Below are 24652 nucleotides of genomic sequence, written 5' to 3' on the forward strand. Positions count from 1 at the left end.
CTGCAGAGGGCGCCGTGCGCACTCGTGGGGCAGTGTAAAGAAGAGGCACCTGCTTTTGCACCCCCAGCTCCTCACAGCCGCACTGACCACTCAGCATGCATGGTTAGGCAGGCCCTGTGGTCAGAGCTTCAGCAGCCCCAGGACAGGCCATGTCACAGCCCAGGTGTTACAGAGTTAGGGAGCCACTCTTGGACCCTTCCTAAAGCCCTCCTGCCCTATGTGGGACAGCGGCCAGGTGGTTCCAGTGCAGGTGTTCGTGGCATCCCTGTGCTCGCCCCCAGCTCCATCCTGCCCGCAGTCCTCAGGCATGCCTGGGTTGGCTGACTGGGCCCTGCTCTCCCCAGCTGGAGCGGATGCTGGAAAGCACAGCCGTGCGTGCCCAGAAGCAGCTGGTCCTACTGCACAGGGAGGATGGTCCAGGGCCAGCCCGCACCGTGGAGTGGCTCAACATGCGGAGCTGGTGCTCCGGCCACCTGCACCTCTGCTGCCCACGCCGTGTCTTCTCTAGGAGGAGCTTGCCCAAGCTGGTGAGGCCTGGTGGGCTGCCATTAAGTTCCTGAGCCCCTGCACACCGTCTCCCCTGACCTCCTGTTTGCACAGTGCGTGGATGTCTAGACCCGCTTTCTCTCCATGCTGTCTGGAGGCTGAGCTGTGGGCTCTGTTAGGAGGTTTGTCTCCTTTGCTCCTGGACTCTGGCTATGAGTTGGTGTTTGCTTGACCTTGGGATCCTTGGGCCATTTTATGGTGCCATGCAGATATATATGGGGAAGTCCAGCATGGTGGAGGTATAGCACAGAGAGGCCATCAGGGGCCTGGGGGTACGAGTTAACCCAAAAGCTAGGCCTGAGGGAGTCAAGGGCTGAACCTGAGGGTCTCACATTCAGCCAAGGCTCCTAAAAGCCTTGAAGGTGTGGTCAGCCCTGCCCAGCCCTGGGCAGAAGCAGACAACAAACCCTGAGACACCTCTTCCTCAGGCCATCCTCAGCTTGATGGGCTCAGGGGCCAGGTTGAAAGGAGTATGGAGGCTGTCCATATACCACAGCCTACTCGGCCCCTGAAGCTCAATGGACAGCATTCTAATGACTGCACCCCTGCCCAGGACCCGAGAGCACTCTCTACCAAAAGGGCCTGTGGGAGATACCCCTGAAGGAGCTCCAGCTCTGCCCATTCTGGGCCTTCATGATCACCCATGTGCCTTCTGCCAACATTCACCCCTGGGTGAGCCTGGGCTGGCTCTGAGGCCCCTGGGCATCAAGGTACTGATGGGGCCATGACCTGGAAAGGAGACGACTTTGGGTGAGGAATGAAGGAAGTCTGCCCAGACCAGTCAGGTGTGGGGGTCATGACTGGGCGTCCAGCGCAAACCCCTATCTTGTGCTGACCCTCTCAGATGGAGATGTACGAGCGTGTCTTCCAGCGACCCCCAGACCGGCACTCGGACTTCTCCCGCCTGGCACGGGTGCTGACTGGCAACGCTATTGCCTTGGTGCTTGGAGGAGGGGGAGCGAGGTGAGTCCCTGGCCCAGGTACTGCTGCCCCTGTGCATGCAGGTGCCCATCATGCATGCACACCACTGACAAGAGATGCAGACCACGGTGGCCTGTGCCGCCATCAGGAGAGTACCCAGGTGGTCGGCAGGGGTGTGGTCTGCCCAATGAAGCACCTCCTGCAAGCAGGCCCAGCAAAGCTGCCCATTTCCTTGTTACTGGTAGAGTAGGAGAAGTGTTGTATCTCGTTCTGATTGTCTTTGCCTGGAAGCCTTTGCTTGCTTTTAGCCACCTGGGTCTCCTATCCTCCAAAAACTATTGTCTTCTTCCCCCAGCGTCCCCTCAGGCTCCTGGTGAGCTGCTTTTATCTTGACACACAGTGTGAAGTAAGGATCTGATCCATGTGTGAACTAGTGAAGTGTTCCTTAGTTCTTGGGCTGAAGGTTCCTTAAAGGACTTTTAGCCCAAATCATTCCTACTCTGGGTCGTTGGACCCTTATCACCTTCTCCTGAAGTGAGAGAAGTAGAGCCAGGGCATCATGGGGTAAGACCAGGCTGGTGCCTTCTTCTGGTGAACCAGAAGGAGCACAGTGAGCCACACTGTGCCACACTGTGCCAAACCCCCAGCCCCAAGGAAGGCAGCACTGCACAGGCATTGGCTGCCCCTACCCCCCGTCGTGGGCAGTGGAGGCTTGGATTGTTCTGCTGGGAGACCCGCCTGCCTCCTGCAATTCCAGTTCTGAGCCAGAAACTCAGCAGAGGCACCTACTTAAGCTCCTTGTACTGATTCCTGGCAGTACTTGACCTTGTGGCAAAGTGATAGTGCTTTGTTCATTGTATCTCAGGGATCCTGGGGTGACTTTGCCCCTTGTCCCACTCTCACTCCAGTGACAAGGAGACTGGGCTAGAGGAGAGGGGTGATTACCCATGACTGTCAGGCCCAGGAGAGGCCAGTGTCCTTTCTGTAGGGCTGGACAACAGGCATGTGGAGCAGATGGGCCCAGACTCAGGCCTGGCTTGCAGGTCAGGCCAGCAGCATCTCAATGAAAATGCATTTTAATACAAATGCACTTATGGGGCTGGGGCTGGGGCTGGGGCTCAGAGGTAGAGCACTCACGTACCACATGCGAGGCCCTGGGTTTGATCCTCAACACCACATATAAATAAATAAATAAAATTAAGGTATTGTGTCCAAGTGCAACTAAAAAATAAAATTTTTTTTAAAAAAAGAATGCACTTAGAAGCCATGAGGTTCTGTAAGGCACAGGACAAAAAAAAAAAAAAAGATCTTACAGCCTCTCCAGCACCAAATCCAGAGTTCCCAGAAACACCCACTTACCCCATTCTGTGACCATCTGCTTGTCTCCTTTCCTTTTGGACTGATGGTCTGCTTTCTGCTGTTGTAGATGACTGGCTTCCTGGCCCTCCTGCGCACTCTTATTCTGCGTCCTCCTCATCTGTCTGCTCTGCTCCCTTCGTCCCATTAGGGTCCCCGTGTAGCCTGCAGTGGCTCAGCCGGCACTTTCTGTTTCATTGTGAAATGGCTCTCATGGGGCACTCTGGGATCACTCCTCTTTCCTTGTTGCACCTGCATCTGCTCAGCTTCTGGTGTGAGCTGTGCACCTGCAGGCACTGCTGGAAGCATTGGCACCCACTAGTAGGCTCAGACAGAACAGGCCACCTCTGCTCGCACAGTTTAGGGTCGCCACCCTCATCTCTGCTGGCTGCTCTCTAGCTGTTGGGATGTCGCCCTGGGAACTGCCTTTGGCTCATTTCCTGTGTTGTGCTTTCTTCCTCTGTCTTGATATGTTCCTGTTTTGGTGATCTCTTAGAGAATGCATAGGAGGCAAACATGTTAAGATCCTACCTCTCAGAAGACACCTTATCCTACACTCATACTTGCATGATAGTTTGGTAGGATTTGGCCGTAAGTACTTCCCAGGGCTTCATTGTCTTTGTAGCATATTGCTGTTGAGAAGTTTCATGCTATTGTTCACAGGCCTGGGTTTTAATCTGGAACACTGAAGGACATTCTTGGTCCTTGGTATTCTGAAGCTACATGGGATGTGCCTTGATGTGGGTGTTTTTTGTCCATTACACTGGATGCCCATTGGGTTCTTTCAAACTTGGAAATTCAGCCAGGTGTCATGCCCAGCTAGTCAGGAGACTAAGGCAACAGAATTGCAAGTATAAGGCCAGCTTCAGAGACTGAGTGAGACCCTGTCTCAAAAAGATTAGGGGACAGTCTGGGATTATAGCTCAGTGGTAGAGCACCTCTGGGTTTAATCCCATTATCCTCCCCCACCCAAGAAAAAACTCTGGAAAGTGTTCTATGTTTTATTTTTTAAAATAGTGTTTACCTCTTTCTTTTTCATTTTCTTGGAGCTCCTACTGGTCGAGTATTGGCATCCTAGATGGATTCTCTAATTCTCTTACCTTTTCTTTCCCATATTGTCCATCTTTATATTCCAATTAATTTTTCCACTAAAATAACTCTAACACCGAGTGATCTCTCTTCCTAGTCTTCCTGACTCCCTAGTGCAGCTGTCCCTGGGACAAGCAATGGCAGGCTCCTCGCTGGCTCTGCTTGCCTGTTTACATCTCCCACCATGAGCTGGTATATCTGGCTCTGTGCTCGTGACATGCTGTGTGAAGGTTGTGTCCTCGGGTGCAGGTGTGGTGAGCCAAGGACTAGTCCATCGAGCACTCCTTTTTCACCCCTCCTTCTTCTGGTAGGCATTTAGGTTGTTTCTTGCTTTTGATTTTTAGGAGCAAAAGGATAATAACACTCTTTACATGGGCACATGTTTTCTTGTCTCTTAGGCAAAGGCCTGGGAATGGAGTTACCTGGCCACAGGGTAGTTGTGCCATTTTACACTTACCAGTTATGTGTGAGAGTTCAGTTTTCCACATTCTTGCCACCCATTGGTATTGTCAGTCTTTCAGTTGTAGCCACTCTAGTGGGCGTGCTGTGGTCTCTGTGTGGTTCTCATTTGCATCTCCCGATGGCAGGATGTGGAGCTTCCGTTTTGTAAGCTGGTGTGCTGGTTGGCCATATGCGTGTGCGTCCTTTTTTATTTATTTTTTGGTTCTGGGGATTGAACCTAGGGGTGCTTGCTTTGCCACTGAACTGCGCCCTCAGCCCTTTTATTTTCATTTTTGAGGCAGGGTTTGGCTAAGCCTGGCCTTGAACTTGCAACCCTCTTGCCAAAGCTTCCAGAGTCCTGGGGCTACAGGTGTGGCCCCCATGCCCAGCACATGCATCCTATTTTGTGAGGTATTTGCCCAGGCTCTGTGGCTGTTCTACCAGGCTTCCTTTATCATAGAGTTGGATGAGTTCTGTACATATTCTGACTGCAAGTCTGTCACCAGATATATTTATTGCTAATATTTCTCTTGGCTTTTGACTTTCTTTTCATTTCCTTTATGACATCTTCGAATGAACTGTTTCTAATTTTTTTCTATTTCATTTAAAAAATTTGTTCTAATTAGTTATACATGACAACAGAATGCATTTTGACACATTGTACACAAATGGAGCATAACTTCTCCTTCCTCTGGCTGTACATGGTACAGAGCTACACAGTAATCATACAGGTATATTGGGTAATAATGTCCATCTCATTTCACCTGTCCTTCCCATCCCCACCCCTGCTCTTGCACAATCCAAAGTTCCTTCATTCTTTCCTACCCACCCCCCCCTTATGATTTTTTATAAATTGTGATTTTTTTCCAGTTTTTTTATGGTTATTACTTCTGGGTATTCTGAGAGGTTTTGCTTATCCTAGGGTCATAAAGGAATTCTGTTTTTCCTTTTAAAAGATTTGCAATTCCAGATTGTCCGTGTAGGCCTTTGATCTACCTCAAATTAATTTCTGTGTGTGGTGTGAGGCAGGAGTTGGTCTCTACTACACGCTGTCTGCCAGGACCTCCCTTCCCTGTGGCGCTGAGAGGCACCTGCTGGGCCCTGTGTGGGGGCTGCGCTGTTGCAGAGCCTGTTTCGTCCTCAGTGGCAGCACTGCAGTCTTAGTGAAATGGCTTTGTGGTCAATTTTGACTGGTTTGGATAGGGATGCACCCAGTCTGTGGGTCACTCTGGGGAGAAAGGCAGCTGTGCAGGGTGGACTCCCGCTGGCAGGCACGCCTCCCTCACCCAGGCCTCAGTGTGGAGGCCAGGCTGTCACTGGGTAAGTGCACTTCTAACTTTTCTTTAGAGCTACTCTAAGTGTGTTTTTTGGATTCTGCTTTCAGACTGGTCATTTCAGCATACAGGATGCAGCTAGGCTGGACTTGCACTTCACAGCTGCTCGACTCCCTTGTTCTGGGAGCTTTTTTGTGGAAGTTTTTGGATTCTGTGCCTGCAATTGTTATCTGGGAATGAGCACTGGTCCTCCTCCTCTCCAGCCATGTACACGTGCTCAGATTCCTCCCCTTTCCTTCTGCCCTGGCCAGAGCCTCCAGTGCAGGACTGATGGACCTGGGAGCGTCTGTGCTAGCCTTGGGGTGTGCTTGGTTGTCACTTGGCATGATCCTGGCTGTAGACCGTGGCGGTCTTGCTGAATCCAAGGAAACCCCTCTGCTCTCAGTTTTTGTCACAAATGGTGGCACCCAGGGTCTGGTGAGGTGATTGTGTCTTCCTCTCTGTCCTATTAAAGTATGAATCACAAATAAAAGCCAAACCCAAGTCCCTGCAGTGGGTGGGTCTGGCTGTGCCAGGCTCAGTCTGCAGGGCAAGTCCCTCTGCATCTGCAGCGCTGGGAGGAGCAGGCTTCCCTCAGTACCACATGCTTTGCTGCCTTCCCAGGTCACAGAAGGAAGGGCTCTTTTCCTGCTCTCTGAAAAGTTTGATGTAAAATTTGCATTCTTTCTTCCTTATATGTATAGTAAAACTTACTAGTATAACCATTTAGATATGAAATATGAAATTTATTTATTTGATTGGTTGTAGTCCTAGGGATTGAACCCAGGGGCACTCTACCACTGAGCTATACCCCAGCCCTTTTGATTTTAATTTGAGAAAGGATCCCACTAAGTTTCCCAGACTAGCCTCTAACTTGCAATGCTCTGCCTCAGCCTCCTGAGTTGCTGGGGTTACAGGCATGTGTCCTGCTGAACATGAAATTTTCTCTGTGGGTATTTACAAGTTAAATATCCCATTTCTTTAATATTTACAGTACTTTTCAGATTCTCTATTTTACTTTTGGGTTTTGTAGGTGATGCTTTTCTTGGGTCGGGCCCCCTTTATCTGAGTTTTCCCACTGTGAAGCTGCCCAGTCGCTTCTCCTCAACCACAGCACCTGTGGGATGCACCTCTTCCTGATGGCATTGCTTCCCTCCCTCATCTCCCTTTCCCCCTCATCTCCCACTGATTGTCCTTTCTAAGCACTCACTTCTGGTTTTGTTGACATCTTTATTGTGTGTTTGGATTTTGGTTAATTTCTGCTCTTATCTGTATTATTTCTTTGATTTCACTCTTTTATTTAATTTATTCTCTTTTCCTACCTTATGGGCCAGCAGACATTGTCATAAAGGAACAGATGGTAAGTGTATGGTCTTTGTCATAATCACAAAAGTATGAAGGAGCGAGCTCTTTTTACTGCACCTCTGATGGCAAGGTGTCTTTCCTTTTCTTTTGCCATGCTGGAGATTGCAGCCAGGGCTTTGTGCATGCTAGGCAAGTGCTCCATCATGGAGCCACATCCCAAACCCTTGTCTTATTTTTCCCCCTCAGTCTGGTTTGAATATGGTTTTTATTGCTTTGGGTTTTCAACAGTGCAGGCACAGTTATCTTTGGATTTGAGCCTAGGGTTTATGATGCTCTTTGAATGTGAGTCTTTTTTTTTTTAAATATCTTTTCAGTTGTTGATAGACCTTTATTTTATTTACTTATATGTGGTGCTGAGAATTGAACCCAGTGCCTCACACATGCAGGCAAGTGCACTACCACTGAGCCCCAGCCCCAGCCCCAGCCCCTGAATGTGAGTCTTGATGCAGCCATCAGTTCTAAAACTGCCCAACCATCATCTCTTCAGATATTGCTCTGTCCCCACTTTCTTTGCTCTCTGGGCTTGAATTGCACATAAATTAGAACTTTGTGCCAGATCCTTTGCTTCTGAAGCTCCTGTGCCTGTTTTTTGAAGGAATAGTTTACACATCCCATCCTCTTGATGCTTTGTGAGCCAGTGGGCATTTTCTTCTGCTCCTCTTAACTGTCACATCACGCTCTTCAGCTGTGTCTAGTCTGCTATTAGGTTCAGTCACTGAGTTCTTCTTAGTTTCTACTTCTAGAATCACCATTTGATTTAGTTTCTGATTCTGTGTCCAAATTGTCAGTCATGCCCATCCTACACTCTTTTTGTAGTTGTACTTGAGTATTTAATTTTCACATGTGTTCATTTTTGCCCTTTCTGAGTGCACACTTAAGGACACTCATGTGGCTGTGAAGCTGTCAGCACCATCCAGAACACTTTTATCCCACCAACAGACTCAGCCCACTAGCGCCAGCTTCCGTTGCCCTCTCCCCTCATCTCCTGGTTCCTCTCCATGCAGCTGCCTGTTCCTGGTCCCTCATGTGCGTGGCAGCATGCACCCCTTGTCCCTGTGGTCTCCTTCTCACCAGCCGCACCAGCTCACATGCTACAAATGCACTTCCTTCCTTTTGTTCTCCACTGTAGCAGTTCCCACCTTTGGCTCCTGGGGGGGGCGGGGGGGGGGGCGGAGCTTCAAGCACCATCATTCTAAAACCCAGTGCCTGATACTTCGGTTGTCTGGGCTCCCTCTGGGCCACTTCTGTTGTTTGTGTTTCCTCATGGTTTGTGGCCAGGTAGTTTATCTCTTCATGTGGCTAGTAGACTTCCTGCATGGAAATGGCAGTGACAAGTGCAGGCTCTGGGTGACAAGTCCAGCCGGGGCTGGAAGTGATCAGAAGCTGGCTTCCTCGCCTCTGGGAGGGCTGGTCCATTTCCAACTTGCTCTGATTCCTGGGTTGGCCCTCGGGGTGCTTTTCAGGACCTCTCATTTCCAGGGGTCCCTCAACTCCACCTTTCCTCACCCCTGAGACTGGCAAGAGTCCTGTTCCACTTTACCATCTCTGCAGTGCCCTCCTTGCTGGCGTGGCAAGTGTCTGCAGGTGAAGAGGCCACATACCTACCGGCTCTCCTGTAACCTGTCCTCCCTCATCCCATCCCCACCGTCTCCTTGGGGGTCTTAAATTACCTCCAGCCTCCCTCTCTGCATTAGCATCATTGCCCATCTATGTGACCTGTGCAAGAGTAGGGACAAGGAGGAGTGGGTGGGTTGCAAGCAGCCACCTCTGGTCCTCTCTGGGACATAGCGGGGCTGAACTGGTGATGGCACTTACTTCCTCTCTATGCTCCTGGCTGTGAAGGGGCTGCGCCCAGGTGGGCATCCTCAGGGCCCTGGCAGAGTACAGCATCCCCGTGGACATGGTTGGAGGGACATCCATTGGGGCCTTCATGGGTGCCCTGTACTCTGAAGAGAGGAACTACAGCCAGATGAGGATTCGGGCCAAGCAGTGGGCTGAGGTAAGTGGGTACCTTTCCCGAACCAGGTCTCTAGGAAACAGCCCCACAGGTTTGAGGGACAAAGGAAGAGTGTAGGAAAAGACACTGCTGCTGTGGGAAGGGACAGCAAGGAAAGGGACAGCAAGGAAAGGCCTCTGCCACTGGAGGGAGAGCGGGTATTGCCCACAGTCCCTGAAGAAAAGAGGCACAGCCCACCACACAGGGCAGAGTGAGGCAGGAGGGCACTGGGGCCACTCAGGAGCAGAAAGGAACAAAGTGGCCCAGGCCTGGTTTCTATAGCACAGGTAGGTGAGCTGCTTAGGACCAATAGGGGGTCATTCCAGCAGCCCTGGGGGCTTAGTACCTGGATCTGGGTGATTTAGGGCAGGGGAGTTGGTGTGAGTCGGATGAAGGAGAGGCCAGGAATGAGCTCTGCCCAGCAGAGGGACATAAACAGCTCCAGCCTTGAGTCTGGCCTTGTTTTAAATGGGCACCAGAATCAAAATACCCAGTGTAGAATCAGAGGAAGCAGAATAGCTCAAGCTCTGCAGTGGGTTGGCTCTGCGGTTCTCTGCTGCTATGCCTCTTCTTTCAAGACAGTTAAGCCCTGTTGAAGCCATGTGTGGGATCAAAACTGTTTGTGTTCTTCTTTCTAAAAGGGAAGAAAACTGTCCATCTTCCAGGCATAAGCTCTTGGACTAGGTCATCTGCTGTGTTGACGAGTCCTGGGGATGCCACTGTCCCCACCACCAGGCCCCCAAGGACCCTGCTGTGGGGCTCCCCATTCAAGAAATGGTTCTTCCCTGAAATAAGTTCCCCAGTCACTCCTCAAACGCCACTCAAAAGAGATAGCAACGATTACTAGGGATGGCTTCAAGAGCACTGACCACAGGACATTGTGTGCAGTGGGCAGAAGATAACTTAGCAAGGGTCTAGTCCCTTGGGGGGAGACAGGCTCAAGCCCGCAGGAAATCCTTTCCATTACCCCCCTCTGCAAGTCTGGTACTGGAGACCAGGTATGGGAATGGTTCTTCCACCATCCTGAGGGTATGCTGGTCTGTGGAACCCTGCCAGGGCTGCCACCCTACAGGGAGCCATCTCTGGGCAGGGTGGGATAGAGCCATGTGCCCAGCTGCACTATAATGAGGAGATGGGGTGGCAGTGGGACTTCCTCAGGAGTGGACCCAGGTCTTGGGCACCAGTTCCTTGTCCAGGAGCTCCAGCTCTCTTGCTTGCCTTAAAGGACAGTCTTCATGTGGTGATGTGAGCACAGGGGCTTCTGATGCTAGTCAGGCCCTGGGCTCATCGTGTCACGTCTGAACCAGGCACCCTGCACACAGCAGCAGGGAGGGCCTTTTACTCCCTCCCTGGCCTTGAGACCAGGTGCTCTCCAGTGGGGCCAGTCACAGTAGTGCTCAGTGCTTTGGCCCCACCCAGAGAGCCACCAGCAGAGCAAGGGCGAGGGTGGGATCAGCTCCCATATCTCACTGGTCATATGCCATTTCTGGGGACCTCAGTGAGATAAGGAGTTGGGCCTGAGCTCTTCCTGACATTGCCCACTCCACCTGCTACTCCCACACTGCAGGCAGACCTGGAGCCCAGGGAACAAGTGTGCTGTGAAGCCCCCAAGGGCCAAGTTGGCAAAGCCTGCCTATGGCCAGGAAGGGCCAGAGGATGTGGGGCTGGTTCCCAGATTCTCTACTACTGCATGCCCACAGTATCGCTCCCCCAAGAATCCAGGCAGCCTGGGTCTGAGGACATGCCTGGACACCCATGTTCTGTTGCTGGAAGCACACCTGTGTGCCCATATCCTGCTCCAGAGAGGGTCCTGCAGACCTAGGCGTGAGCCCCTCTGCAGAGACCTTCATCTTCCCAGGACATGACATCAGTGGTGAAAACCATTCTGGACCTGACTTACCCGATCACATCCATGTTCTCTGGAGCAGGCTTCAACAGCAGCATCTGCAGCATCTTCAGGGACCGGCAGATTGAGGTGCTTTCCCAGGGATGCCCTGGGAGCCATGCCACTCTTGGCTGGCACTGGTCGTTCACCCTCAGTGCCCTCCTCTTCCTCCTAACATGGGTAGGGCATCCCTGAGGTCCCCTGAGCCCTGTACTCCCCACAGGACCTGTGGCTCCCCTACTTCGCTGTCACCACCGACATCACAGCCTCTGCCATGCGGGTCCACACAGATGGTGAGTGCCATCTCTAGATCAGGGAGTTGCAGGGCCAGCCCAAGTGGGTCAGTGGCCCAGGGGAGCAGGCAGCCATGGGAGCATGGGCAAGAGGAGAGCCAGCAGCTCTGTGTGGTCACCAAGGAGACGAGGCGCAGGCAGGTCTGCACAGGGAGGGCACCTTGGACAGGAGGGGCAGGGCAGGTGGCAATCAGGGTGTCCAGGTGACAGAAGGGCTCTATAGGGAAGAGTGAGGGATGGTCACACTTGGGCACAGGGAGCTTAGGGCCCAGTAGTTATTGGAAGAGCCAGACAGAGTGATGTATTCACAGAGACCCAGAGGAAGACCTCAGTTCTGTATCCTCCTGGACCCTCACTGCCTACCCTTTTTGTTGCAAGTCCCTTCAGGGATGAGGGGTCCATCTGCTGACCCTTGACCCCTGGAGATGGGGGCTTGTGGGCTTGTGGCCCATCCAAGGGGAAGTCCAGGACAGGAACCCATAGTGGGTGGCAAAAGGCTCCTCCCTGGCCCCTCCCCCACTAGACCCTCTCGGCTCCCTAGGCTCTCTGTGGCGGTATGTGCGTGCCAGCATGTCCCTGTCAGGTTACATGCCGCCCCTCTGCGACCCCAAGGACGGACACCTGCTGATGGATGGAGGCTATATCAACAACCTCCCAGGTACTGCAGAGGGCTGGGGCTCCTGCCCGCTGGCACTCAGCAACTCGGTCACTCATTCTGCTCATGGCTGTCTGCCAAGGCCGCCTCCACACCAGGAAGGCTGGGGTGGCACACGTTTTCCTTGGAGTATGCCAAAGGAGAATGTCAGGCTGGCGTCACAGTCCTGAGAACACACAAGCTTGTGCACAGGCACACGCATGCACGGTGTGTTCCCAGCATATGGACCTGCCTGTAGCTCAGCAGTGCACGGGACAATGGCCAGGCAGACACACCAAGAGCAATTAAGACCCATCTGCACCCACAGCCAGGCGCTAATGGCCCGCAGGTATTGACTGTGCTGGGCAGGCTCCACCTGCCACCTGTTAGACGTGTGCTCAGAAGGGCCCCCGACACAGTTTGGCTGCCACAAAGTTGAGGCACACAGGCTTCCTGTCTCCACAGGCCTAGTTGTGAGCAGCACTTTCCTTAGGGCTTAGTGAAGCGGGGTCTGGCCCTGTCCCACTGGGTTCTGGGGTGTCCCCTTGTGCCCTGACCCAGGTGGTGACCATAGTTGCCTCCTCTTCCCCAGCGGATGTGGCCCGATCCATGGGGGCAAAGGTGGTGATCGCCATCGACGTGGGCAGCCGGGATGAGACAGACCTTACCAACTATGGCGATGCGCTCTCTGGGTGGTGGCTGCTGTGGAAACGGTGGAACCCCCTGGCCACCAAAGTCAAGGTGGGGTGGTGCCAGGTGGCTTCTAAGCCTATGCCCTCCACCTATGAGCAGGCTGTGGAATACCTCCCAGGCTGAGTCCTGCAGGCCTGGGTCACTCCCACCCCTGCCTAGGCCCTGGGGCCAATCCTGGGGAAGCCCGCCAGAACACACTTCCAGGCCAGCTCAGGGCCTGTTCTGGGCCTGGGCCTGGGCCAGAAAGGACTGGGAGGAAGGGACCGGGGCAGGAGTCTTGGGCATGACTCTGCAGGTGCTGAACATGGCTGAGATTCAGACGCGCCTGGCCTACGTTTGCTGCGTCCGGCAGCTGGAGATGGTGAAGAACTGTGACTACTGCGAGTGCCTGCGGCCCCCCATCGACAGCTATCGTACCCTGGACTTTGGCAAGTTTGATGAGATCTGTGTAAGTGTCAGCCACTGGCCACAGAAACAAAGTGTCAGTGGGGGCAAGCTCTGGTGGTTGTTCCCTCCCCAGCCTCCTGAGAGCACGGGAAGTGGGGGCTCCTGTACCTCATAACTGCCCACTGTGTGTGCAGGAAGTAGGTTACCAACACGGGCGGACAGTGTTTGGCCTCTGGGCTCGAAGTGGAGTGCTAGAGAAGATGCTGCAGGACAGGCAGGGGCCAAGCAAGAGGAAGGCCTGTGTGGTGAGAGGGCAGGGGTCTCCCCACAGGAAGAGGGCAAGGGGGGCTGTGGCAGGGAAGAGCTGGCAGAGTGCCTGGGGCGGGCCCACATTGTCCCTCCAGGGCAGCTGTGTGGTAGGCATGTATGCCAGGCAGGTGGCCATCCTGTGCCTTATACTCCAGATCCCCACTTGCCCCAATGCCTCCTTCACGGACCTTGCTGAGATCGTGTCCCGCATTGAGCCTGCCAAGATGGCCACAGTGGATGGTGAGTTGGTCACCCAGGCGGTGGGCCTGCACAACAGAGGGTGGCCTGCTGACACTGGCTGGGCCTCAGCACCCCACAGGTCTCCACCCCTGCCCTCATGTAGTCACACACCATTCTCTTAAGACTCCAAGAGCTTCTGGCTGGCAGAGGGTCCCCACAGTAATGAGACAGTTCCCCCCGCCAGGCTTCCCAGGCCTCTCCCACACCTGCCCCATACCTCAGCAGGGAGGGCTGGCCTGGGTGGAGCCACTAAGCCAGAGGGTGGGCCCAGCATTCACCATGCTCCAGTCTAGGCCCTGCACTTGGGGCTGGAGGCTGAGGGCTAGAGGCCGGGGGCCAGCTGCTTTACTTGTAGCAGAATGGCATGCCTTATCTTGAAGGGGGACCCGAGAGGCCCTTGTGGCTACGAGGATCAGAAAGCCCCAGACTCTAAGCTGCCTGTATTCTGGCTGAAGCCTCTGCTCATGAGGCTGAGCGAGGGCCCAGGCTTCTCATGAGTAGCTTGCCGGGTTGACAGTGGGTGAAGAGCTCTTTGTGGAAGACCCTTCAAGTGTTGGGTTGGAGCTGAAAATAAAGCCAGGTGTGTACACAGGGCCTGATCTGCAGCAGCTCCCTCTGGAAGACGTAGGGTGGGTGTCTGCATGCGCACCTTTGCCTCTGAGTAAAGGCTAGGCTGTACGACTAGATTCTGCCTGAGTTTCAGCTGTGGCAGACACAGCCCCTGTCCTTAGGAAGGGGACCAATGAGGCCCTCCTCTCTGCTCCAGACGAATCTGACTACCAGACTGAGTATGAGGAGGAGATGCCAGAAATCCCCAAGGACACATACGCGGACTTCCAGAGCACCCAGGCAGAGCTGGGCTCTGACTTGGTGAGAGGCTGGCTGGGTCCTTCTAGTGCCCCTTTGGCTGGGCCTGTTCTCAAGGCCCCAGGCAGGGGCCGGCCTTAGAGTCCTGGCTCTGGATTTGCTGCCCACACAGGTGATGTGGCCCAGGATCAACCCTCCTGGGTGGCAGCCAGCCGGTTTGCACCCTGACTGAGTAGTTTGCTTCCAGGAGGGAGAGCCCATGCTGCAGCATCCGCACCCTGGCCTGGCTTCCCCACAACAACCCCAGGACAATTCATCTTCCTGGCTCCCTGGCCAGACTGCAGAGTAGCCGCTGCTCTGATGCTCCCCAGAATCCAGCATCTCCTGGGAGCCTGACTTCAAGACTGAGGCTCCACCCACTCCTGGGAGGCCACTTTACCCACCTGACAAGAGAAGCCTCAGCCAGCTGGCCAGCCTGTCAAGTCTTTACCCCCAGCCTGGGCTCTTTTCTGCACCCTCTGTGCCTCTTTTCTGCACTGGCACCCCTGCACCCCTGGGGAGATGAGCCAGCCTCCCGCCATCCCCCATGAAGTTTCTGTGAGGTGTGGGAACCCCAGATTGGCATGTTAATAAAGGTAGATCTGATTGTGTGGATTTGTCTCTAGGTGCCAAAGTCCCTGTGGCAGAGAAACACCAAGATGGGCCTGATTCCATCAGGAGGGGGCGGTAGGGGAGGATGAGCCGTGGTCAAAGGACACCAGTTTCCAGGCTGGCCAGGAAGGTCGCTCAGGGTTTGAATGGAACTCGGGTCCCCCAAAACGAAAGTGAAGTCCCTCGGGCCCTTTAGGCCTTGTTCGCCCCTAGAACACACGGTGGCCAAGTCGGGGCGTGGAGAGGAGCACCAGGCCCTACAGAGGACCAGAGTAGGACTCCAGGTGCCAGGCTTCCAGGCTCCGAAGACCCCGCCCAGGTCTCGTGACGCCTCGGGGCGGAGCCGGGTCTGGTCCCGCCCCGCCTGACGTCACTGGGCGGAGCCTCCGCCCCGGTTCCGCAGCTCGCTCTCTCCCGGTCGGCGGGACGCGCGGAGTGTCCGGCGCGGCCATGCGGGGCCCGGGCCCAAGCGCCTGCGCGACCCTGAGCCCGACCCTAGGCGCAAGCGCGACCCCCGGCGCGGCGCGGCTTCCCCGGCGGAGGCGGCGGGCGCGGGGCGCGCTCTGAGGCCCGGGGGATGCGCCGCCGCCGCGACCATGGGCGCCGCCGCCTCCAGGAGGAGGGCCCTGAGGAGCGAGGCCATGTCCTCGGTGGCGGCCAAAGTGCGGTGAGTGCGCCGGCCAGGCCGGCCCCCGGAGGTTCAGCCCCTCCCACGCGGTCTCTTGGGCAGCTCGGGCCGGTGCGCCCAGGTTCCGGGTGGGCCTCGGGTTCACGACTGACAGCATGCAGATGCGTGGCAGTGACCCTCGCTGGCGGAGCCGAGCGCCAGCCCCCTTGGCGATGGAGGGCCTAAGTGGGGGGTGGGAGCATCGTGTTTGCTTGGGAGGGTCTTGCGAACTGCCAGAGTTGAGAATGGGCCTATGGGCACTGACCTTGCCCACTCTGCCCACCCTGCAGAGCAGCCCGAGCGTTTGGAGAGTACCTGTCCCAGAGTCACCCTGAGAACCGCAACGGTGCAGGTAGGGGGTTTGTGAGGCAGTGCCAGCAGAGAGCCCGAGGTCCCCTGCCTAGGCCAAGCCCTGCTCCACTTCCTCACATCCCCTGCCCTCCCTGGCCCAGAGCCCCAGGAGGAGCTCTGATCACTCATCACCATGACACCCACCCAGCCTGGGCCGTTGGCATGGCAACAGGCCTCCTGGCACCCCCAGGGTTGGCACCACTGTCTCCTGGGGCCAGCTGGTGGGGGGGAGGGGAGAAGTTGGCACTCTGCAAACTACTGCAGGCAGGAGGGGGGGCTGCTTGTTCCTATCCCCCAGGATCAGGCACAGGTAGCAAGGCCTGTCACCGCCCCCCACACACACGCACACAAAAGCTTCAGACCTAGATAGGAGGAGAGGGAGGCTTGTAAACACCTATTCTGAAGGCAGCAGGGACCGGGTTCCAGCAGCCAGAGCCCCCTACATCAGGTCAGGTGCCTGCTGGGTGTTCCTTGCCTTTGGCATGCCGGGAGACTAGAGCAGGCTGCATGCTCACTCGTTGCCTCTCCCCTAGATCACCTGCTGGCTGATGCCTACTCTGGCCACGACGGATCCCCCGAGATGCAGCCAGCCCCCCAGAACAAGCGCCGCCTCTCCCTGGTCTCCAATGGCCGCTTTGAGGGTAGCCTCTCAGATGATGCTGGTGGTGGGAAGCCAGCTGTTGAGGGCCCCCAGCCCCGAGTGTACACCATCTCTGGGGAGCCAGCCCTGCTGCCTGGCCCTGAGGCCGAGGCCATCGAGCTGGCAGTGGTGAAGGGGCGGCGGCAGCGGCACCCTCACCACCATAGCCAGCCCCTGCGTGCCAGCCCTGGCAGCAGCCGTGAGGACCTCAGCAGGCCCTGCCAGAGCTGGGCAGGCAGCCGACAGGGCTCCAAAGAGTGTCCTGGATGTGCCCAACCTGCCCCTGGGCCCTCCCCTCAAGCCTTTGGGCTAGACCAGCCGCCTCTGCCTGAGGCTTCTGGCCGTCGCAAGAAACTGGAGAGGATGTACAGCGTGGATCGAGTATCTGGTGAGGGGCTCCTCGGCACCTGCAGATGTAGATGGCATGCTCTGTGAGGCTGGTAACAGGTGGAGGCTGCCTGGGTCACATCCTGCAGGCAGACTCAGAATGAAGCCCTTGGGCTCATGCCACCACCTGCATGCCCTGTGGGCTGTGGCCTGCCTCACTTCCTCTGCAAAGCTCTTTTAGGCCCATGGTAGGCTTTGCCCTCCCAGGACTGGGTCAGTCAAGAAGTGCTTCCTGGAGGAGGGCACCTGGGAGGATATGGAGGATGAGGAGATATTGAGGAAGGAGCAGGCAGAAAGCATGACTTAATTGCAAGGTCAGGCTGTCTTCAGGAAGTCCTGGGGAAAGTGTCTGGTGCCCAGGACTGTCAACCTTTGTGGGGGCTGGGGAACCCCAGAGGCTTACTACATGGAGAAGCTCTCTACACCACAGAGTAGCCTCTGTGGGACATGCCTGGGCTTCAAGGAAGGGCTGTAAGGGCCTCCTGCTCACTCTCTCAGGGGCAAGTCTGACCTTCCCAAGAAGGCCCTGGGAGATCCTTTCTCTGAGCACCCTTGGAGTCAGGCTGCTTTCAGAGGAATGCCTCTCAAACCTGGGGCAGCCAGAAGGAGAGTAAGCAGAGAAAGCCTCAAGCCCCTGAGTTTCTGAGTGTGAACAGCTGGGCAGAACCTAGTGTGGGGATTATTCCCATGTGGGAGAGAGCTGGGTGCCCGCTGGCCAGTGTGGGGCCAGGCTGCAGGCCTGCTTGTGCCAGCACAGCTCCTTCTCCCTCTTCCAGATGATGTCCCCATCCGTACCTGGTTCCCCAAGGAGAACCTTTTCAGCTTCCAGACAGCAACCACAACTATGCAAGCGTGAGTTGTATGTGTGGTGCAGGAGTCAAGGGCCAGGTCACCTCTCCTTGGTGCTCAGGAAATACTCATCCCCTTTGCTAGCCTCTGGGCCCAGCTGGAGGGCTGCTACTGAACCGCTGCACCATGCTGTGCAAGGTCTGCCAGCAAGCCGGGCTGAGGCTTCGAGTCCCAGGGTGCAGGGTGGCTGCTCCCCCAACTCCATAGCTCATGTCCAACTCCCACCTGCCCTGCCCATTCCTTGCCCCCACTCCCCCAGGACCCCCACCAACCCTGTAGTCTGTCCTCTTGGGACCTGGCCCCGGGCTGCAGTGCTGCTGCAGTCTCAGGTGTGGGTGGGGTGGTTCTCTTGGCCCCCACGTACCCAGATGGCAGCCTCCTCTGTCTCCAGTGAGATACAGGTGATTGTCACCCAGGGGTCTGCTCTTCTTTACCTGACATACATCTGGGTTTCCCTTCCTATGGGTCCCTTTGCTGCAGGGGCCCCCACCCCATCTCCACCCTCCAGCTATTGTCCAAGGCAGGGCACCGTCAGTCCTCGGCAAGACCCACCCCCAACCTAGCCTGACTGGGGCTTAGTGCCTGGTGGTGTAGGCCCAGTGGCCTCAGCTTCCACTGCCTTTTCAGGCTGGCTCACAGCCCAGCTGGTATCCTGCTGGTGCTTGTGAGGGACCTTCCCAATTGGTGACAGGAAGGGAACAAACTTCAGGGGCCCTGGGGCTGAGGGAAGCCAGGTCCAGGCTCACCGTGTCTTCTCTCTCATGCTGCCCCTTCCTGCTGTGGCTTCAGCATCTCGTAAGTACCCCCATACAACTTGTACCTAAGGGCACAGTGGTTGTCCTGGGGGGACCCTCCCACCCTCAAGTAGGTTTGTACAGGCCAGGGACCTGAGCCTTGACAGTGAGAGTGCTGAGCCCCGTGGGCCCAGCTTCCAGTGGTCTCCAGGGCCACCGCAGGGCCTACTGGGAACTGGGCCTTGGATGCCCCTGCTGGGCCCTCTGCTTGCGCCTCTGTCCCCACGTCTGTGTCCCTCCTGCCTCTGGCCAAGGGCAGTGCTGACTCGCGGTGGTTTCCCAGGGTGTTCAGGGGCTACGCGGAGAGGAAGCGCCGGAAACGGGAGAATGATTCCGCGTCTGTAATCCAGAGGTAGGGCCTGCCAGCCACTCGCCACCAGGGTCTGTCTCTGGTCACACTGGCCTGGCCTGGGCCCTCCCCGCCCTGGCAGACCTGATGGGGGAAGGGTGGTGGCGACCACTGGCCTGGCCCTGCTCTGGGGACGTGGCAGGCAGGAGGGGCCTCAGGGCCTGGGTTGTGTTTCAGTCGCTGGATCTCCATTTTGAGGGTACATTGACCGTTGGCCTGCGTCCATCTGTCTGGTTCCAAAGCCAGAACGGAGGGTCCAGTGGCAAGGCCTACCCCCTGTTCTACCAGCATCAGAGATGTTAGCTTGTCTGTCCATCTGAACACTGTGTTTGGGGGAAGAGAGGACCACCCTCCTCGAGGCGGGGAGGGCACCTGCAGACCCCAGACTGACTTGGAGATGGTACAGACAGGATCACCTGGTTGCTGTGCAGGAGGCTAGGCCTCTCCACCCCCTGGGAAAGGCAGCCTAGTAGGGTTCAGGTGGGCATGGGTCCAGGGAGAGGATGTCAGGAATGGTCAACAGTAGAGGGGGAGCCTGGGAGCCAGCAGAACTAGCACAAAAAAAGGTGGGGGCTTGCTCCGGATGCAGGCACCCTTCTTCTGGGGCAAAGGGGTACCCTAGGAAGGTCTCAGGAGAAGGCCATGTGGGATTTATCTTTGCATGAGCAGTCTGTGTGAGAGGCTGGAACCTGGGAGAGCTCAAGGCTGCAAGGAGGGCATTTGGTCCTGGCAAAAGTGGAGGCCCAGTGAACTCAGCTGGGTGGGCTGACCTCAGGGCTGGGTGGGTCAGGGTCATTGCCCACCCGACTTATGGCCCTAAGCGCCCCCTGCTTCCTTCCCCCCCCCCACCCGCCAGGAATTTCCGCAAACACCTGCGCATGGTCGGCAGTCGGCGGGTGAAGGCCCAGAGTAAGATCGCGGGCTAGGGCAGTGGGCAGCATTGCGCTTGGCTGGCTGGGGCTTTGCGTGCAGCTGAATCCCTTCTGGGCTCTGTCCCTCCCAGGCTTCACTCCCACCTCTGCCCTCAGACTCCAGTTGCTTGCTTCCCAGGCCCCACTCCAATATTCCTCTTCCAGACTCCGCCCCCTGAGGCCCCGCCCCAGAAGTCCTCTCTGCCCCCCTGAGGCCCCTCCCAGTAGTCCTCTCCGCCCCTTGAGGCCCCGCCCCATAGTCCTCTATTCCCACTCTGTTCCCACTCTGCCTGGTAGCAGGGCCTGGCCAGCCCCTACCCTAGTGTTTCCCAGGTTCTGCCCCAGCCTGAGTCTTGGTGGATGCCCCTACCCCAGGCCTGTCTGCCTTGTACGATGTCAGACCCTACCCATGTGTCACTCTCTACCTCTCCCCAGTCCCCCTGGCCCTCCTGTCCTAGGACGTGTGTATTCTCTGTCCCCACCCCCACTGGCTAATGGGGGTTTTGCTCTCACTGCAGCGTTCGCTGAGCGGCGCGAGCGGAGCTTCAGCCGGTCCTGGAGCGACCCCACCCCCATGAAAGCCGACACTTCCCACGACTCCCGAGACAGTAGGTGTCCTGGCACAGGCCAGCCCACCTTCCCCAGAGGCTCCCCTAGACCCCAGACCCCGCCAGGGGTCCTGTGCCCGCACTGCTAGGCTTCTGCGCTTTTTTGCTCTGAGCCTCAGGTTGCCCATCTGTGAGGTAGGGGTGCCTAGCATCTCCAGTCTCTTAGGTGGGATTAACTAGTGCCAGCATCGCAGGGCCAGGCTGTGTAGGGCTGAGCTTACTGCCACTCCAGGGGGTCCTGGCTGCAACTCACTGGCCTCAGCTCACACAGGAACACCATTCCTGGGCCTCAGATCCGAGTTTCCCCTTACCCCATGAGACTGCCTAGACCACTATTGCCGCTAGCTCAGTCCTGCTGGACTGGCAATGACTCACAAGGCCCTCCCACCCACCCTGAAGACCCTCCAGGATACAGCTTGCGGTCACTCTGGGTGGCAGGGCCACTGTCCCGGTGACCCCTCCTGCCTCCCAGGCAGTGACCTGCAGAGCTCCCACTGCACACTGGACGAGGCCTGTGAAGACCTGGACTGGGAGACAGAGAAGGGCCTGGAGGCTGTGGCCTGTGATACAGAGGGCTTCTTGCCACCTAAGGTCATGGTGAGGCACACTCCCAGCACCTCCGTGCCCCCTGGGTGGAACCCAGCCCTTGCTGACCCTTCAGCATGCCCAGCCTCCGTGGGCTGCTTGGGGAACTGATGGGGGGTCCACCTGGGCTGAGGACCTCAGGGGCTCCCACTGTACCTTAGCACTGGGATGGGCGCTGAGCAGTTCCCCTGTTCCTTCAGCTCATCTCCTCCAAGGTGCCCAAAGCTGAGTACATCCCCACCATCATCCGCAGGGATGACCCCTCTATCATCCCCATCCTCTACGTAAGTGCCCCAGCCTTCTGTCCCCCAGACACTCCATCTCCCCACCCCCTGCTGGTCCTCCTGCCCTCTCCATTCTGGGCCATGTCCAACCAATGTGCCTGAAGTGGGGTTCCCCAGCACTCTGACATATGGCTTGTCTGTCCCCAGGACCATGAGCATGCAACCTTCGAGGACATCCTAGGTACGCATTTCAATGATGTGATCTCTGGTGACTGGTGGGGGAGGGTGGCCTGGCCAGCCTGGGCAGTGCTCACACCTCCCTCTCCCCAGAGGAGATAGAGAAGAAGCTGAACATCTACCACAAGGGGGCCAAGATCTGGAAGATGCTGATTTTTTGCCAGGTAGGCCCAGCCCCACTTCCTGCCAAGAGAGAAGGCCCGTGTGGTGGGGCAGGGGCCCTCGGGGGTGCTGCCAGCCTGCACATGCATGGGTGCATGTGTGGAGCAGGCACAGAGCACTGCCACGCCCAAGGCCTGACCGCAGCCTCTTGCAGGGAGGCCCCGGACACCTCTATTTGCTCAAGAACAAGGTGGCCACCTTTGCCAAAGTGGAGAAGGAAGAGGACATGATCCAGTGAGAGAGTTGGATTGGGGGCACCTGGGTTGAGGGCTCAAGGCAGTCCTGGGCCCTGGGAACCTGGTCCAGCACCCATAACCATCATCCCTGCTGTCCTCTGTAGCTTCTGGAAGCGACTGAGTCGCCTGATGAGCAAAGTAAACCCGGAGCCAAACGTCGTGCACATTATGGGCTGCTACATTCTGGGGAACCCCAATGGGGAGAAGGTGCGAGGCCAAACCCAGGAAAATATGGGGCAGCGCCCTTCACCTGTCTCTTACTGCCCTCTCTTCCCCCTTGACTTTCCTGGAGAACCCCATGCCTAAGCCAATCCTGGGGGTCCTGTCTCTGGCCCCCTACTCATGGCCCTGCCCCTTCTTGCAGCTGTTCCAGAACCTCAGGACCCTCATGACTCCCTACAGGGTCACCTTTGAGTCGCCGCTGGAGCTGTCTGCCCAAGGTAAGTTGGCCTGGCAGGGTCAATGAGGGCACAGGGCCCACTCCCAGGGTGCAGGAGCCTGCCAGGCCTGAGCCTCCTGCCCTCCCCTCCTCAACCACACCAGGGAAGCAGATGATTGAGACCTACTTTGACTTCCGGCTGTACCGCCTGTGGAAGAGCCGCCAGCACTCCAAGCTGCTGGACTTCGAAGATGTCCTGTGAGGACACAGGCCCGCCCAGCACCACCAGGCCACTTCCTCTGGCCCAGGAGACCCCGGGCTGGGCTACCTCGTGTACCCAGGATCGAGTGGCCCTGCTCTTGCCCAGAGTCACTTCAGGGACCTTCAGACTTTGCTCAGGTTCTTGTGGGGTCTGGTCCTCACTGCACCGTGGGGCCACAGAGGCCACGGTCCTAAGGGCCTGGGAGAAGCCTTGTCCTGCAGCAAGTGGACACCTGGTGGCTAGACGCTGCCCTGCCATGCCTCGACTGGAGGCTGCAGCGTTGGGAAGTCCTTCCGCAGGGTTCATAGAAATAAGTGCAATTTTCTACACCCCTGAAACAACCTGAAGGGAAGCATCATAACTAGTTAACTAGTTAAGCACTATGCTACTAGTTACAGCGTAGACAACCTGGCTCAGTGTGTGTTTGGGACCCACTGTCTCCCAGTCCTCAGCCCTGCCGTATTTGATCACCAGCACCAGGGTGGCTCCTCTGTTGGTGGCCGGTGCTGCCAGGCTGTCCAGCCTGCCCTGTCTGCACTGGCCCAGTCTGTCAGCTTTCACCCCCTCACTACCCCTGCTCACTCTGACCTCAGCCAGCACTGAGCCCTGCAAGGGCAGCCCGGGCAGCCCGAGGGAAGGGCCCAGCCTTCCCTCCTCTGGGAGGAGGCGCTGGGCTGGCTCCCGCCCCGCCCCCTCCAGCCTACCCAGCTCTCGCGGCTGTTGAGTTCAGCTTTTGCTGGCCTCTGTCTGGAGGCCCTGTTGCAGCACAGGCCTGGCTGGGTGTGGGCCCCGAATGGCGAGATCCTTGCTGGGCTCTGCAGTTGGTATTGGACCCAGCACCCTGGGCCTAGGAGCAGGGTAGCTGGTGGACTGTGGGGTTCCCGGACTCCCCTCACGGCCTTGCCAGCACCCAGCAGCGTGAGCCCTCTTGTATATAGTCAGAGCTTGGGGGCAGGCCCCCCTTTTGCAGAGCCTGGGGTCTGAGGGCACCTGGCTGTGTCCCTGGCCAAGGGAGGGGGGAGTTGGGTTCCAAATAATGTGCGAGATCCCTTGGAGTGACAATTAAAACTGACCCTTTGCTGCGGCTGCCATCATCCTCCTCTCCGTACATGTGCTGGTGAGGTCACAGCTACTGTGGCTTGCACATGTTGACTGGGCGGGTGGGGTGAGGCCATTCGACCTCCTTGAGGGCACATACATGGGGCAAGGCATCAGGCACACCAGGGAGGGAATGGAGACCTTTGGGGTTCTGGGAGAACATGGTCCTGGTAAAGACCATGCAGGGTCAGGAGTGACCTCTAGCCACCTCTGTTCCCACCTCTGGACACCAAGTTGCTTATACCCTCAGGCCACCCTGTGCATATGGCCACAGTAGGAAGCCAGGGAATGACTGCAGGACCTGCTGACCATGCCCTCAACCTCAGTTGTTGCCAGATGTCCCCAGTGTCCACACTGCAGCCAGACAGGTCCTTTTCAGTGGCGGGGGCCAGAGCAGCTGGTGCCAGCTGGTCCTGTGCAGGGCCACCGGGAGCTGGGATGAGTAGGCAGCATGGGCAAAGTCTGGCAGGCTTGAAGTTAAAGTATTACAGCATAGCCCCTTCCTGGGCGCATTGCCTCCAGAGCAGTCCAGTCAGGGCCTAGGCCAACTTGAGTGTGTAGGCTTCCAAGGTTGTAGGTAAAGTGCCCGATGTCTGTATACCTTCGCCTGTTAAGTTGCCCATGCCACATGGTGAAGTGCAGGTGAGCAGGTTGCAGCTGTGCAGCTCACAGAGTCCCTGCCTCCTGGAACCAGCTCCATGCTGCCTTTGCAGCCCTGGGGGTGACCCTCTCCAAAGCAGGCTGTGTCATGTCATGGCCTTGTGCAGTCCTGAGCTCAGCCACATCCAGTACCTCCCGTGCCTTTGACAGACCCTCTGAAGGACCTGGGCTGTCTTAGCAGGGCTACCACCCATCATCCTCGGGGCTCTCAAGGTTCTCGTTCCCACACCTCCCTCTCCTGCCCACCAAGAAGTGCAACAGGAAGAGACACCAAAGCCCAGAAGCACTCAGGAACAAATCAGTGTGAACCTAAGAGCAGGAGAAGAG

The 24652-nt window shown here is 56.8% G+C and overlaps 2 protein-coding genes across 17 annotated transcripts in view; both read left to right on the top strand.

Moving 5' to 3' along the window:
- The window catches only part of Pnpla7 (patatin like phospholipase domain containing 7), a 69367-nt gene extending 54438 nt beyond the window's left edge, over positions 1 to 14929 (top strand). For 8 of the 13 annotated variants that reach the window (XM_046465391.2, XM_058585866.1, XM_058585865.1 and 5 more), the window contains 12 exons: positions 345 to 527; positions 1391 to 1509; positions 8874 to 9030; positions 10886 to 11002; positions 11136 to 11205; positions 11747 to 11863; positions 12432 to 12580; positions 12828 to 12980; positions 13114 to 13224; positions 13384 to 13468; positions 14200 to 14338; positions 14523 to 14929. In XM_046465391.2, coding sequence (XP_046321347.1) covers positions 345 to 527; positions 1391 to 1509; positions 8874 to 9030; positions 10886 to 11002; positions 11136 to 11205; positions 11747 to 11863; positions 12432 to 12580; positions 12828 to 12980; positions 13114 to 13224; positions 13384 to 13468; positions 14200 to 14338; positions 14523 to 14865 — 1743 coding nt within the window. In that variant the 3' untranslated portion in view covers positions 14866 to 14929. Of the gene's footprint in view, positions 1 to 344; positions 528 to 1390; positions 1510 to 8873; positions 9031 to 10885; positions 11003 to 11135; positions 11206 to 11746; positions 11864 to 12431; positions 12581 to 12827; positions 12981 to 13113; positions 13225 to 13383; positions 13469 to 14199; positions 14339 to 14447 lie in introns of all 13 variants that reach the window. The other 5 variants (XM_058585871.1, XM_058585875.1, XM_058585874.1 and 2 more) reach the window with 4 other exon arrangements.
- A 520-nt stretch (positions 14930 to 15449) lies between these two features.
- On the top strand, positions 15450 to 23661 carry Nsmf (NMDA receptor synaptonuclear signaling and neuronal migration factor). 4 transcript variants are annotated; one of them, XM_046465406.2, is made up of 15 exons: positions 15450 to 15593; positions 15884 to 15945; positions 16478 to 16972; positions 17748 to 17823; positions 18898 to 18966; positions 19820 to 19872; positions 20393 to 20482; positions 20955 to 21079; positions 21268 to 21351; positions 21499 to 21532; positions 21622 to 21692; positions 21845 to 21924; positions 22031 to 22133; positions 22291 to 22366; positions 22470 to 23661. In XM_046465406.2, the coding sequence occupies exons 1-15, from the start codon at positions 15523 to 15525 to the stop codon at positions 22565 to 22567; spliced, it is 1587 nt and encodes a 528-aa protein (XP_046321362.1). In that variant the 5' UTR covers positions 15450 to 15522; the 3' UTR covers positions 22568 to 23661. The 4 variants fall into 4 exon arrangements, with proteins under 4 accessions (XP_046321362.1, XP_046321367.1, XP_046321364.1 ...); XM_046465411.2 differs by lacking the exon at positions 20393 to 20482; XM_046465408.2 differs by lacking the exon at positions 18898 to 18966.
- The last annotated feature ends 991 nt before the right edge of the window (positions 23662 to 24652 follow it).

This window comes from Marmota monax, unplaced genomic scaffold (genome assembly GCF_021218885.2).
Source record: "Marmota monax isolate L192 unplaced genomic scaffold, Marmota_monax_Labrador192_F-V1.1 WCK01_AAM20220418_F8-fsc00167, whole genome shotgun sequence".
NCBI classification, from domain to species: Eukaryota; Metazoa; Chordata; class Mammalia; order Rodentia; family Sciuridae; genus Marmota; species Marmota monax.

Bases quoted from the DNA above. Each gene is read 5' to 3' on its own strand.
- Nsmf (XM_046465406.2), top strand. From the start codon at position 15,523: ATGGGCGCCGCCGCCTCCAGGAGGAGGGCCCTGAGGAGCGAGGCCATG. The intron at 16,973-17,747 runs GTGAGGGGCTCC...TCCCTCTTCCAG, and splicing joins CAGCGTGGATCGAGTATCTG to ATGATGTCCCCATCCGTACC. The intron at 17,824-18,897 runs GTGAGTTGTATG...GTGGTTTCCCAG, and splicing joins GCAACCACAACTATGCAAGC to GGTGTTCAGGGGCTACGCGG.